This window comes from Physeter macrocephalus, chromosome 17 (assembly GCF_002837175.3).
Source record: "Physeter macrocephalus isolate SW-GA chromosome 17, ASM283717v5, whole genome shotgun sequence".
In the NCBI taxonomy this organism is placed as follows: domain Eukaryota; kingdom Metazoa; phylum Chordata; class Mammalia; order Artiodactyla; family Physeteridae; genus Physeter; species Physeter macrocephalus.
The window spans coordinates 4,094,926-4,110,833 of NC_041230.1; the positions used below are offsets into that span (position 1 = coordinate 4,094,926).

A 15,908-nucleotide genomic window follows, 5' to 3' on the forward strand; every position below is an offset into this window, starting at 1 on the left:
TTTATTCCTAGGTATTTTATTCTTTTTGTTGCAATGGTGAATGGGATTTTTTGCTTAATTTATCTTTCTGATCTTTCGTTGTTAGTGTATAGGAATGCAAGAGATTTCTGTGCGTTAATTTTGTATCCTGCAACTTTACCAAGTTCATTGATTAGCTCTAGTAGTTTTCTGGTGGCTGTGCTTGTTACTTCTTAACCATAATTGCTTGTAATCCTTCCAACATTGCTGTGAGGGAGATTAATGATTCCCATTTTAAAGATGAGCTCAGGATTCTGAGTGAGCTTTTCCAAGTTTTCACAGCTACTAAAGGACAGAGCTAGGATTTAAACCTGGGCTATAGTGACAGCCAAGGTGTTATACAACACTATCTCCATTCTGGTTGTGGTTACAGGAATCTAAATATGTTAAAACACATAGAAGTGTAGACCAAGAATATCAGTTTTATGTATATTAATTTGAAACCTAAAAAATTTTAGTTGGTTCATTTAAGGAATTAAATGAGTGAAGTAGGAGGGAAGAAAGCCATCTCTATATCCCACACTTGCTGTTAGATGATGACTCAAATTCCAATATGGACTCCAGGGAGATCTATCCATAGGTGAATCAGTCCAGAAGGAAAAGTTCTATAGCTTTAGGAAGATGATAAATGGCAGCTGTCCTGGAGACTGTGGTGAACTAGAGAGAATCCTCATCTGAAGAGGGCAGATCCACATCCCAATCTCTAGATGATTTTAAATGTTTTCACAGCTAATAACTGATCCATTTAAAGCATAGATGAGAGCCAGACTGAACATACTAGTGCTACTCTTCAAATTTTTCTTTAGGCTGCCAATTCCTTGAGAGCAGAGCCTATTTTCCTTGCTCACTATTGTAGTTCCATTGCCTGGGATAGAGTCTGGACTGAGTTAGTAGCTGCTCAAAAATATTTGTTGAATGAGTGAATGAATCTGCTAAAGAAATGATGAATGGGGACTTCCTGGCAGTCCAGTGGTTAAGACTTCACCTTCCAATGCAGGGGGTGCTGGTTCCATCCCTGGTCAGGAAGCTAAGATCCCATATGCCTTGCGGCCAAAAAGCCAAAACATAAAACAGAAGCAATACTGTAACAAATTCAATAACGACTTTAAAAAAAATGGTTCACATAAAAAAAAAATTACCTGTATTTTTTTTAAAAAAAGAAACGATGAATGAATCCAACCATAAATGGATTTATGAATAAATGACTCAAGTAGAAATGCATGAATGAAATAATCCACTAGCCAACATGTAAAAGAGTCAATGAATGATTGACCCAATCCATCCAACAATCCATCAATCCATGAATCAATGAATTATTATATGATAAGATGAGTCAATGAGGGATGCTGAATGGTGGATTATATTAAGCAACATTCTCACCAAGGGACATAGCAATGCGGGGTAAAGGAGTAGTGATCTGAGCAGCAGTCCCAAGGAACCCACTAGAGTTTGTGCCTTGAAAGAGTCAAACCATACTTATATGAAGCTGTCAGTTTCTGAACAACACACTTAAGATGACCCATATTTTCCCACCCAGCTAAGTTTCAGAATGAGCATGGACATCCAGAATAGCACAAAGAAGATCTACTTCATTCTGCTTGGGCTCTCCCAGTATCCACGGGTTCAGACCATGTTCTTCTGCCTGCTCCTCATGTCCTATGTCGTCACCCTTCTTGGGAACAGCCTTATCCTGCTACTACGATCCTCGGCTCCACATGCCCACGTACTTCTTCCTCAGCAACCTGTCCTTGCTGGACATGTGTTACACCATGTCTAGTGTGCCCCAGATGCTGGTCAACTGCTTGGTGACCATCCCTATCATCTTGCTAGGACAGTGCTTGGCCCAGATGGCTGCAGGACAGTACCTGGGTGTTGTGGAGTGTCTCCTGCTGGCTGCCATGGCCTATGATCACTGTGTGGCCATTGGTGACCCGCTGCACTACTCGGTACGCATGGGGCCCCGACTCTGTAGCCTGTTAGCCGGGACCTCATGGACTTCAGGCTTCCTGTTGACTGTAGTCCCTGTGATAACCATGCCCTTGGAGTTTTGTGGTTGCCAGATAATCAACCACTTCTCGTGTGAGCTCCTGGCCCTGCTCAAGCTTGCCTGCTCTGACCTGCATTTCTATGCAGGTCATTTCTAGGAGTCGCTCCTGGTGGGCATCAGTGCCCTGACCCTGCTGGCTCCTTTTGCTTTTATCATGGCCTCCTATGGAAGGATCCTGGTGGCTGTGCTGCGGATATGGTCCACGGAGGGCCGGGGCAAGACATTCTCTACATGTGGATCACACCTCACAGTGGGCCCTTTTCTATGGCATGGCCATCTCTATGTATATGATGCCCCAGGACAAGACCATCCATGACTGAGACAAGATCATCTCCATGACCTACAGCATTCTCATCCCCATGGTGAACCCCTAATCTACAGCCTGCAGAACAAGGATATGAAAGGGGCCTTCAGGAGACTTGGGGAAAAGGACTGACCTCTAAGATGTGGTGTTGAGGGGAGAAGAAATAAATTAATATCATGGATTGCTTAATCTAGGCTATGAACTCTGTCCTTGCAACAATTCTATGGAGGATGTGTTACACACACACACGGACATATACACACAAAAACTTATTTTAAAAAAGCAATCATACTATTTACTCTGAAGAAGTGAAGCAAGAGCCGATTAGGCAGTAACAAAGGCAAGAGCCTAGGTTCAGTGTGTGTGTGTGTGTGGTTGTGTGTGTGCTGTGGACAAGAAAGAGACTGTCCCAGAAATTCTCAGTGGCTGAAGGGGAAAAGGCATGAATAGATGGTCCCCTTCACATGTTGACCTACTCCGACAGCTTGTTTCAGGGCCCAGTGGCCAGCCCCCAGCAAGAACTGACTCTAGCCTCATCTTCTGCCTCAGTGGCTCATTCTAGGAAGCTAAAAAATGGTGTGTATATTTTAGAGGCACTGGTGTTGCCACCTTTGCGGCCCCTTCCAGCTTGTACAGACTAGACTCTCTGTCAAGAACTGTGGGGGGTGGGGAGGGATAAATCAGGAGCTTGGGGCTAACATATACATACTACTATATGTAAGATAGATAAACAACAAGGACCTACAGTATAGCACAGGGAAATCCACTCAATATTCCGTGATAACCTATATAAGAAAAGAATCTGAAAAAGAATGAATGTATGTATAACTGAATCACTTTGCTGTATACCTGAAACTAACACAACTTTGTAAATCAACTATAATCCAATAAAAATTAATTTTAAAAAACTGTAAAAGATCTGGGATTTTACCTACTTACAAACTAGTCTCATAAAAGGATGCTGGAAAAAGACATGAGGTTCCTGGGTAAGAGACAAAGGACTTTGTTTCTCACGACCAAAGTAGAACCTAACACTTCATGTTTGTTTGCATCAGTTACCCATGTCCTCTAAGTCCCACAGGGATGATTGCAAAGTGAGTCCCAGAAATGGGAAAAGCAAGAATGGGGAGAAAGGTGTTCCAGACAGAAGGAACTACATGTGGGAATTCTTTAAGGCTTGCAGGACCTTGGAACATTTGAGGAAATGAAAGTGTTCCCATAGGGCTTCAGTAGATGGGAGAAGAGAAACCATGGCATGAGTTAAACCTGAAGCAACTGGCAAGGCTTGATAAGGAACATGAGTTTTATTCTAGGAATAATGGGGGAAATGTCAAGAGTTTTAAGCAGAGGAGTGACCCTATATAATCTATGTTTTTCAAAGACTCCACTAGCCTCTACATGGAGGATTGTAGGGGCAAGAATGGACATAGGGAGGCCAGAGAAGAGGCTGTTTCCTTTACCCAAGTGAGATGACAGCTTGGATCTGGGGTGAGGAAAGATGGAGAGAGATAGATTTGTGAAATACCTTGTAGCGGTATTTCACTCTTAGATGGAGAAGTCCCTGGATGTGGGCAACATGACCAGAGTCTAGGAATTTGTCTGGGCTTGTCCACAAGACCAGAGATAAGGGAAATTCTGTTTGCCATCTTCCTGACCCTCTACCTGCTGACCCTCCTGGAGAACACGCTCATCATTTTCCTCATCTGCAGTCACAGCGAGCTCCACAAGCCCATGTACTTCTTCCTGGGCAACCTGAGCTGCCTGGAGATGTGCTACATGTCAGTGACAATGCCCAGCCTGCTCATGAGGCTGTGAACTGGACCCTACCATGTGCCCTTCATAGCCTGCATGACTCAACTCTTCTTCTTCATAGTCCTCATCTGCACTGAGTGCACCCCCCTGGCCTCCACGGTCTATGACCACTATGTGGCCATCTGCTGCCCACTCCACTACCTACTGCTTATGAGGCCCCAGGTCTGCCTGGGCTTGGCCATAACTTCATGGCTTGGTGGGTTGTTGGTCTCGGTGGTCAAAACAGCATGCATCGTCAGCCTGTCCTGCTGTGGCCCCAATGTCCTCAACCACTTCTGTGATGTCTCCCCTCTGCTCAATCTGTCCTGCACCCACGTGGCCCTGACGGAGCTAGTGGACTTCATCTCTACCATCGTCATCCTCTGGGGTTCCCTCCTGATGGCCATAGGCTCCTATGTGGCCATTGGTAGGGCTGTGCTCCACATGCCATCAGCGGCCGCCCACCACAAAGCCTTCTCCACCTGCGCCTTCCATCTGGTAGTGGTAAGTATCTTCTACTCAGCCACTCTCTTTGTCTACGCCCATCCCAGCCACATAGAAGCCATGGACCTCAACAAGGTGTTGTCTGTCATCTACACGGTGGTCACGCCTATGTGCAATTCCGTCATCTACTGCCTGCGGAACAAGGAGGTCTAGGCAGCTTTCCTTAGAACCCCACACTGTTCCTGAGGCTGACCAGCTAAGGGCATGGGGGAGATCTCAAGTTATCAATACTTTGTATTCACACACCACACATTTCATCATTTAAAAATGTACAATTCTGTGGATATTAGTACATTCACAAAGTTGTGCAACCTGTTCTATTATCTGATTCCAGAACATTTTCATCACCACCAAAAGAAATCCATACACATTAGCAGTCACTACCAATCCCCTGCCCCCCCAGCCCTAAGAAACCATTACTCTTTCTCTCCCTATGGATTTGCCTGATTGGACATTTTACATAATTGAAATCATAAAATATGTGGACTTTTATGTGGCTTCTTTCATTTAGCATAATATTTTCAAGGTTCATGCATGTTGTAGCATGTATCAGTACTTTATTTCTTTTTATGATTGAATAATATTCCATTATATGGATACACCATATTTAGTTTGCCCATTCATCAGTTGAAAGATATTTGAGTTGTTTCCACTTTTTAGCTATTAGGGATAATGCTGCTGTAAACATTTGTATACAACTCTTTCTGTGGATACACATTTTCTTTTCTCTTGGGTATATGCCTAGGAGTGGAATTGTTGGGTCATATGCTAATGCTATATTTAACTTTTTAAAGAACTGTCAAACTGTTTTCAAAGTGTTCAATGCCCTACTTTAAAAATATATGTATGTCAGGGTAAGGAGGGCAATTATAAATGGCAATTTATAGATGAGATGATGCAAATGACCAATGAATCTAATAAGTCTCCTTGATATTCAGGAAAAATGCTAGTTACAGTGTTTTACCATCACTGTATCAGATCAGGAAAAATTCAAATGATTGTTAACACCTAGAACTGAAGTGGCTTTAAAAAAGTGGGCACTCTCTCTCATACATTGCTGGTGGTGGCATAAATTGTTAAAACCTTCTTGGAGAACAACCTGGTATCACCTATTAAAAATTTGAATTGTGGGGATTTCCCTGGTGGCGCAATGGGTAAGAATCAGCCTGCCAATGCAGGGGACACGAGTTCGATCCCTGGTCCGGGAATATCCCACATGCTGTGGAGCAACTAAGCTCCACAGCTACTGAGCCCGTGCGCCACAACCACTGAAGCCTGCGCACTCTAGGGCCTGTATGCTGCAACTGCTGAGCCTGCATGCTGCAGCTACTGACGCCCCCGCGCCTAGAGCCCGTGCTCCGAAACAAGAGAAGCCACCACGATGAGAAGCCCACGCACCGCAATGAACAGTAGCCCCCGCTTGCCGCAACTAGAGAAAGCCTGCACGCAGCAACAAAGACCCAACACAGCCAAAAAAATAAACAAATAAAATAAATAAAAATTGAACTGTTCTGGCTACACTTTGACCCAGAATCACTACGTTTGCAGATATCTCACAGGAATATAAAAGCACTGATCTGTAAAAATACATGTACAACGATGTTTATTGTAGCATTGCTTTAAGTGGCCCAAACTGGAAAGAATGAGAATATTCACCAATAACATAATGACTGAATAGGTTATGTTGCCCCATATTGTGAAGCCTTATGAAGCAATTTTTAAAAATTAGTTGTATCTCTGTATATTGACATGGAGGCCTGATATAGTTATAAATAAAAATGTAAAAATTTAGAGTAAAATTCTAAATAAAATTCTAAATTTAAAAATGTAAAGACAAAAATTCTAGACCTAGCTACAGATGTTTGCATGAGGATGCACATCCCAAAATTCAAGGAATTGAATTTTTTCCCCAAATTTCAGCAATCATGAAAGTTATTAACTGAAATTGGTACAATGTTTCTGGAGGGCAATTTGTCAATATGCATTAAAATCTGAATGTTCATGGCCTTTGACAATGTATCATTTTAAGGATTTTTTGCCAAGAGAATAACTTAGGAATGCTTGCAACAATGTAATCGAGAGAATATTCATAGCATTTTCTGCTTCTTTTTCTTTTTTTTTTCTTTTTTTTAAAATTTTTGGCCATGCCACACGGCATGTGGGATCTTAGTTCCCTGATGGAACCTGTGCCCCCTGCAGTGGAAGCGCAGAGTCTTAACTACTGGACCTCCAGGGAAGTCCCAGCATTTTGTGCCTCTAATGGAGAGCTGTTGGGAGAAACCTCTATTCAACAATAGAGGGGTTGTTAAACTTAGGCACAGCTACACATGGAATCCTACAATGCCATGAAAAACAAATTTTGTAAGTATATTTACTTCCATGAAAGATGTCGATTATACATCATGATATGGAAAATTCAGGTTAGAAAACAGCATGGACAGTGTAATTACGTTTAACTTTGTAATGCAATGAGTGTATGTATGCATATTGGAAAGAATTTGAAAATCAACACTATGAAATGCTAACGGCGATTGCCAGTGTGTGGCAGACCCTGGGAAGGCTTTGCTTTCATTTTCACTTCATTGTATTTTGTCAAAAAATTTTGTGTGTGGCATGTATTGCTTTTATAATAAGATTTTTTTCAATATTAAAAAATCACTGTAATCTCTGTCTTCTGCCCAAGCGATAGAGCCGAACCGACGCCCATTCAGCTTCTTTCTGCCCCACAGATGACAGCAGTGCCCAGAAACATTGGGAATTGTTGGGTTTAAGGCTTTCTTCATTCTGCCCCCTTCCCTGTTCTAGGATGCATCTCCCTCATGGAATTGTAGCTGCAGTAGAATCTGATATTTTCTTGACTCCATTATCACCTAAAGAGGTGTCCTTTTCGTCACATACCCCACTGGGGGAGAAACACTACCCCACGCTCTGCCCTTATGACTTGAGTGAACTGGCCACAGCGGCTCTTGGGTCCAGGGAAAGGCATGTAACACCTGCTGGCCAACTAGAGCATTGCAACCTCCCCCTGCCCCCACCCCCACAGCCCCCCGCAGGCCAACAACCACAATTATTGGTTCAGGGCTTGGGAAGGATGGCAGCCTGGGGATGAGAAGAACCATGGGCAAAGAGCACAGACTCAAAGTGCTCCCACACCTGCCCAGGTGGAGCTTTGAAAAGAGGAGTATTTCTGAGGAAAGAGGAAACATGAAAATTTTTGGTGGCACAAATTTTTCCAAACAATTGGAACCAAGCTCTTCCATTTCCCAGATCATATCTGGCATCCTGCTTTTGTCACTTAGCAATGTATCTGTGAGACTTGCATATAGAGAATTTTTATGACCATTTTAAAGGGTGTTCTGCTAACCATGGTCGGAATTCAGGTGGAAAAGGCTAGGCTTGAACTTTGCTTGCCACCATGCCAAATAGAAAAGAGAGATCTGGAGGGTCTCACACCAGGAATTAAATGACTTGGTCTAGAAGTGACATAATTACTCATTGGCCAGTACCACTCACATGATCCCACGCATGCATAAAGAGCCTAGAAGGTAGACAGCTGGAAACATCAGTGAAGAAAATTAAAGACTACCTCAAGACCTACAGCATGAAGATAAAATGGTAATATCTGTGTCAAAGTGAATGTGAATTTAAAATTTGATAAATATTGGCCAATTGTTTTCCAAAACCACTGCCTCAATCTGCATTCCCACAGTAGTCTTAGAGGGTACATTGCCCTACATCCAACCAACACTGGGTTCTCTCAAAGGATTTTTAAATTTTTTTAATTTGCTCTGAGCAAATTAAAAAATGCTCCACTACCAGGGGGGAGCATCTTATTACTTTGAGTTTCATTTCTTTAGTTGTGGTGGAGATTGAATATTATTCCATAGTTTATTGGCCATTTCTATTGCTTGTTTTTGGATGAACTATTGGGTTATTTGTCTTTGTGCAAATAGTTTGGAATGGGTATCATTGTAGGTCAACTTTTGCCCATATCTTTTACTTTCTTCTCCAGGATAAATTCCCAAAGTTGAATGGATGAATGCAAGGCCATTCAGATTCTCGAGGCTTTTTGTATTTATTAACAAACTGCCCTTCTAAAACGTACCAACATATACTCTCACAAACCACACTAGAACATGTTCATTTCCCTTGAGGCATTGTCAACACGATTTTCTTTTTTCTTTTTGGCCGCACCACGCTGCATGTGGGATTTTAGTTCCCCAACCAGGGATCGAACCTACGCCCCCTTCAGCGGAAGCACGGAGTCGTAACCACTGAACCGCCAGGGAAGTCCCCCAACACGAATTTTTATTACTTAAAATAAAAATGGAAAATATGCTAGCATGGTAGCAAGTCATTCTATAGAAGGTCTTTCTTTGAATTTTTGTTTTCTCTTATAAAATGCATATTTATTCAATTATAAAGGTAATACAAGTTCATTGCAAAATATTCAAATGTATAAAATAGAAAATATGAGTCCCCTGTGGTCTCATGCCTAAAAATATAGCTAATAACTCTTTGATATATATCTTTTCAGATTCCTTTCTAGGTTATTAGTTATTAACATAAATAACTACTGCAATTAGTCTATTATTATTGATTTACAAATCTTTGACACTCTTATACTGCTTCTTTCATTTTTAACTAAACAACGTACCGTCTCCCCATGGCAGTATCTGCAAGTCTGGTTTAATCTCTTTAATGAATGCCTGTTATTTCACACTATGTATATAATGTAACATATTTAAATAATTTCACGTTGGTGGACATTTGAGTTATATGCAAAAATTTCCAATAAAATAATGTTTATTCCAAATTTCACAGTGTTGCAATAAAAATTCTTGTGCTTAAATTTTGTATTATACTTTTTTTTACAGTGGGCAAGGAGTAAATTTCCATTTCTTGGATTAGTAGAGGGCATGCACAACTTTTTGGTAGGTTATCAGCCACTTACATGTTTCCTTCAATAGCCTTCATGTTCATGACCATTTTCCTTTTGGTTTTTCTCTCGGTGGAGGTCTTCATATTTTTCTCCTTTATTTAAACAAGTCTTTATAAGTTATGTTGCAAATATTTTCCTCCGGATTTCTATTTGCCTTTGAAAGCTGTGCACGTGTTTTGGCCATGAAAGTGTTAAGATCAGGAGCAGGAAATGTCAGTTCTCGCTGAAGAGACTCGGCGCTGGGGGAGGGTTTTCCGCAGCGCTGCGTGGACCTCCTTGTTCCACAGGCAGTAGACTAGATCAGGTAGCACATGTGCGTGGCCACCGTGTAGATGACGGACAGCAACTTGTTGAGGTCAGTGGGTTCGACACGGCTGGGGTGGGAATACGTGAAGAGAACCACTGAGCAGAAGATGTCCACCACAATCAGGTGGGAGGTGCAGGTGGAGGGGTTTGCTGCCGGCAGCAGCCCAAGGCATTTGGAGCACAGCCCTCCTGATGGCCGCATACGAGGCCAGAGCAACTAGCAGGGTCCTACAGATGACGATGGCAGAGATGAAGTCGACCAGCTCCATCAGGGTCACGTGGGTGCAGGACAGGTTGAGCAGGGGGAGACATCACAGAAAAATTGGTTGAGGACATTGGGGCCACGGGAGGACAGGCTGGCAATGCATGATATCTTGACCACCGAGACCAACAGCCCACAAAGCCATGAGGACAAAGCTAAACCCAGGCAGATCTGGGGCCTCATGAGCAGCAGGTAGTGTAGTGGGCGGCAGATGGCCACATAGTGGTCATAGGCCATGGAGGCCAGGAGGGTGCACTTGGTGCCAATGAGAGATATGAATAAAAAAAGCTGAATTATGCAGGCTGTGAAGGGCACATGGCATGCACTGGACCTCAGCCCCACGAGCATGCTGGGCATGGTCACTGTCATGTAACACATCTCCAGGCAGCTCAGGTTGCCCAGGAAGAAGTACATGGGCTTTCAGAGCTCACCATGACTGCAGACAAGGAAAATGAGCGTGTTCTCCAGGAGGGTCAGCAGGTAGAGTCAGGAAGACAGCAAACAGCACAATCCTTATGCCTTGCCTGGCAGATAAACCCAGTAGGATAAACTTTTGCACTCTGGACATATTGCCCAAGTCCAGAGACCTCTCCATCTATGTAAGGAAGAAACAGGTTTGTAGAGACCATGATCCATGCAGAAATAAATTGATCAAAGGGGGAGAGCATATACAGTTAGGGCCCCTAGAGCCAATGCTACTTTGCTGTAGGTTGACTCTTGTTCTGAGCGCCAGCAAGGAGCAATTGGGAAATTGCAAAACTGGTAACGGAAAATTTAACACTACTTACTACATCCCTGATCACTGACAAGATACTCAACCTTTATGAGCCTCCATTATCTTATCTGTAAAATGGAGGTGAAATCTATCCCCAGGAGGTCCTTAGTCATTATCGATATTAAACATGGCAACAGACGAGAAAGTGCTTTATAAAGAGTCATGATCATTCCTTTACTTTTTTTAAAAAATAAATTTATTTATTTTTGGCTGTGTTGGGTCTTCATTGCGGTGCATGGGCTTCTCTTTGCAGTGGTTTCTCTTTGCGGTGGCTTCTCTTGTTGTGGAGCACTGGCTGTAGGCACATGGGCTTCAGTAGTTGTGGCGCGTGGGCTCAGTAGTTGTGGCTCACAAGCTCTAGAGCGCAGGCTCAGTAGTTGTGGCGCACGGGCTTAGTTGCTCCGCGGCATGTGGGATCTTCCCGGACCAGGGCTCAAACCCGTGTCCCCTGCATTGGCAGGCTGATTCTTAACCACTGCGCCACCAGGGAAGCCCCATGCACTGCTTTTTGAGCATCCCCTGCCATCTGCGAGCTTTTCCGAAGACACAACGTGACCAATCTCAAGGCAGTGCCTGTTTTCTTCCTCCGGGTTTCTTAGCGGTCCCTGAGATACAGGTGCTCAGCGCTGCTGCCTTCCTTCTGGTTTATCTGGCCGCGTTTCTGGGGAACATCTCCATCGTGGCCGCCATGACGCTGGACGCCCGCCTGCACACGCCCATGTACTTCTTCCTCAAACACCTCTCCTTGGTGGATATCTGCTCCGTGTCCACCACCCTGCCCCGGGCCCTGGTGGCCACCCTGCTGGGCTCGGGGCAGATTTCCCTCCATGTGTGCACGTCCCAACTCTTTGCCTTTGTCTGCCTGGAGTCCGCAGAGTGTTTTCTCATCACCTCCCTGGCTTATGACCATTGTGTGGCCACCTACAGGCCCCTGGTGTACAGGGCAGCCATGAGGCCCTGGACCTGCATCTCCGTGGCGGCGGCCTGGGGCAGCGGGCTCCTCTTCTCTGCCTTTCCCTAACCAACACCTTCTCCCTGCTCTTCTGCGGCCCCAACGTGATTGACCACTTATGTGACATCCCGCCACTCATGCGCCTAGCCTGTGCCAACACAGGTGTCCATGACACTGCGGGATTTGCAGCCAGCGGTTGTGTCATCATCAGCTGCTTCAGCCTCACTGTCCTGTCCTATGTGCGCATCTTGGCCACGGTGGTTCAGATCCGCTCAGCAGCCAGCCCCTGGAAGGCCTTCTCCACGTGTTCCTCCCACCTGGCCACCGTCCTCCTGTTTTACGGCATTGGCAGCTCTGCCTACATGCAGCCCACCGCGCGCTATTCCCCACGGCAAGGGCGCCTGGCTGCCGTCTTCTACTGCATCTTCATGCCCACCCTAAATCCGCTTATCTACAGCCTGAGGAACAAGGACATGAAGGGGTCCCCGTGGAAGCTGTATCTTCAGGTGCCACCTTAGGACATGGAGTGACCCAGAAATCCAGCCTCACAAGATTTTCCTTGTGGTCATAGTGGAGGTGTTAATGTCTCCAGAAACCACCAGGAACACACTGGGTGGCCCAAAAAGTTGACAACAACGTTGATGATGATTCATGCAGGAAGCCCCAGTAGGCAGCTGCATAAAATGGAGACGTGTCCAAGTGCATTTAATTTAGGCAAATTGTACTGTACATACACAGGGGAAGGTAGAAAGAGGGAGAGAATTTAAAATACAGTTGACTTTCGGTACTCACGGGTTCCACATTTGCAGATTCAGCCAACCGTGGATCGTGTACTCCGTTTACAATCCCTGGTTGGTCGAACCCATGAATGCAGAACCTGTGGGTATGGAGGGAAGACTATGGGACTTGAGCATCCATTCTGGTATCCTGGTGGGTCCTGGAACCAATCCCCTGTGGGTACCGAACAACAGCTGTGGTGAGGGGTCATTTCATCCCAAAGCCCACCAATGACCCTGTATCCTGGAGTGTGAGTCCACTAGAGGACTTTCTGCTCAGCTCATCCATTTCCATGGACCTCCCACAAGTGATCACACCTTGGCCTGCTCAAAATGATTCTAATGCGAAGTGGTACACATTTTCCATCTAATATTTGTCTGAAATGCAAGTCAGTGAGTTCATCAGAAGAAGCAACTGTTCCAGAAGAAAAATAGTCCATATCGTACTTGCAGAGACATGGTCTTCATGTGGCTCCTTCCTAAGAGAACATCAGGGATACTTTTTTCTTTCTGTAATGTTTACCTGATAGCACTGTATTGGTTGGGTTTTGGGTTCAGCTGCTTTAACAGACCAAACAACAGTGGCTTAAATAGTACAAGGTTTTTTTTTCTCTTTCCTGTAAACATGGGTGTCTCTACACCACAAAGTCATCCTGAGACCAGGTTCCTCCTGTCTCATTGCTGTACCATCCCATACAGTCTCCTTATCCACGTGGTAGGAGAAGGCTCACTAGCAACTCATTCACAGTCCAGCTGCAGGAAGGAAGACAGAGGAAGTAGAGGGCAAGGAGAGTGCTTTTCAGATGTGACCTGGAAGTTGTACCCATCACTTCTGCTGACATCCCATTGGCCAGTGCTTAGTCACATGGCCACTCTGACCTGCAAGGGATGCTGGGAAATGTTGTCTCCACCTGGGTTGCCATGTGCTCAGATAAAGCTCCAGAAAAAAATGGAGAGAATATTTACTATTTTTTAATCACTCATCCACATCTGATCTCTTGATGAGCCACCATTTTTAAAAATAAATGTTTATTTTATTTTTGGCTGCATTGGGTCTTCGTTGCGGCAAGTGGGGGCTGCTCTTCGTTGCGGTGCGCGGGCTTCTCATTGCGGTGGCCTCTCGTTGCGGAGCATGGGCTCTAGGCGCACAGGCTTCAGTAGCTGTGGCACGCAGGCTCAGTAGTTGTGGCTCACAGGCCCTAGAGTGCAGGCTCAGTCATTGTGGCACACAGGCTTAGTTGCTCCGCGGCATGTGGGATCTTCCCGGACCAGGGCTCGAATCCCGTCCCCTGCATTGGCAGGTGGATTCTTAACCACTGCACCACCAGGGAAGTCCCCAAGCCACTATTTTTTATTCCACCTATTGTCATGCTTCCAATTATTCCCTTTTTCCCAGGCCACCTGTACTAGTCACTTTTATACATTATCTCTATCACTCTTTATAAAATCTCTTCATTTTACATGTGAAAGATGAAATTCAGATAGGACAGGCAATCTACCCAAAGTTCAGAGGGTTGAGAAAGGATCCAATATTTTTGCTCCAGAACACTTGGGGTTCTACTTTGCGGGGGGGTTCTGCTTTTTAATGATAGAGATTGGATTGTATTTCTCTAGGACTTTAAAAAATCTTACCTTGTTGAGACATTTCTTTGCGAGTTTTTAGGAGAGGGTTGCAGTGCTACCAACATATCCTTGAGGGCTGAAGAGCTCTCCTTTACTTGAGAACATCAACGTCTTGATCAAATGCATAATCCCTGGGAGAGACATAAATTGGCATGTGACCAGCCAGCCAGATCAGGCAAGTCTTTGGTGATTCCTGGGGTTGGCAGGCACACGCCAATGAGTCCCATCCTGGTATAACCCCTTCCCCTTGTATTGTAGAATACAGCAAAGGTGATGGGTGTCACTCCCATGATTACCTGAGATATACTGAGGCAGAAAACATCAAGGCGCTTGGTGTAACCCCCAGACCCCTGAGTGGCCAACTCCCTATCAGCTCCAAGGTCACCTCATCCGAACGACCTTCTGTGGTCCTGCCATCCAAAGCAGATCCCCTCCAGGTGACTCACCATGCCTGCATCCTGTTTTGTTACCTCCACTGCATTTATCATCCTTCTGAAATTACCTAAGTTATTCAGCTTGTTTGTTCTGCCCCGAATCCCCATCCCCTTCCTTCAGATATAATCCCCATGAGGGCAGCGCTCTGGTCTCCTCAGTACTGTATCCCCTGTGTGTCGTAGTGTCTGGCACACACTAGGTGTTCAATGTGTATTTTTCTCAACGAATATGAAGCAGAACAGCAAAACACAAAAATCAGAGCTTCTCTGGTGTGAGCTGGGGTCCAGGGGCTGGGATCCCTGAGCCTTGGTGGTTTCCTATCTCCCTGGTCATTTCTGCAACACCTGCCTGGAATCTTTGGGCTCCACAAACCCAGTACAGACACTCTTTTCTGAATCAGATTAATACCTGCTAGTGAATCTAAACTGCCATTCATTGAAAGATACTCCATTATTTTGTTCCACTAAGGAAGAAAAAGATACTTCCAATCAAACCATGACACCTCATCAATAGAACACATCCTGATCTCCTATGTTAAAACGTGTGGTTCAGCCTTCAGATCACAGTTCAAGCATCACTTCCTTATCACCCCCTGCTGGCCAACTTAGCCCATTTTTCCTTCTATACTCTCATCACTCTCATTTCTTCAAAATATGCACTGCAATTTTAATTATTGTGTAATTATTTGTTTAAAATTTGTCCCCGACACTAGAATGAAAGCTGCATGAAGATAGGTATTACTTTGGCTTGTTTACTGTGGTGCTGATAAATCAACTCTCTGGAAAAAAAAATAGCATTTGCCAATTTCCATGGTGTAAACAATCTCACCACAGCTAATGCCAAGCTGCTGATAGCTTAATGACTGATTTGCAACATTCTTGAATGTTTAACAATTAGCTATTGTGAGCTGGTACTAGCATGCTCCAGCACACAGTTGACCCAGACCAGATTCTCCCTGTACATAATAGAAGCTCAGTAAACAATTGGTTAGTGAATGGGTAGACTGTCGTTGAATCACATTGAATGGACATGTAGCAAGTACTTCAGACTTCACACATCTACACAGAGCTCTTCATTTATCCTCCACAGCTGCATCTTCCCCAGTTTTCACCCCACTTAGTGGCACTGTCATCCATGAATCAGGACAGAATCCTAGAAGGCATACTGTATGGT

At 44.5% G+C, this 15,908-nt stretch overlaps 2 protein-coding genes and 2 pseudogenes across 2 annotated transcripts; 3 read left to right on the forward strand and 1 right to left on the reverse strand.

Annotated features, from left to right (window-relative positions):
• The first annotated feature begins 1,676 nt into the window (after positions 1-1,676).
• LOC129391448 (olfactory receptor 13H1-like) lies at positions 1,677-2,439 on the forward strand (annotated as a pseudogene).
• A 1,479-nt stretch (positions 2,440-3,918) lies between these two features.
• LOC102992750 (olfactory receptor 5-like) lies at positions 3,919-4,817 on the forward strand. Its single transcript, XM_024117023.2, is given in 2 exon segments — positions 3,919-3,943; positions 3,946-4,817. Coding segments are annotated over 2 exon segments (897 nt in total).
• A 4,986-nt stretch (positions 4,818-9,803) lies between these two features.
• Positions 9,804-14,563, reverse strand: LOC102993043 (olfactory receptor 5-like; annotated as a pseudogene).
• LOC112062476 (olfactory receptor 1019-like) lies at positions 11,446-12,419 on the forward strand. The gene is given in 2 exon segments (XM_055079241.1): positions 11,446-11,962; positions 11,965-12,419. Coding segments are annotated over 2 exon segments (972 nt in total).
• Positions 14,564-15,908: the final 1,345 nt, after the last annotated feature.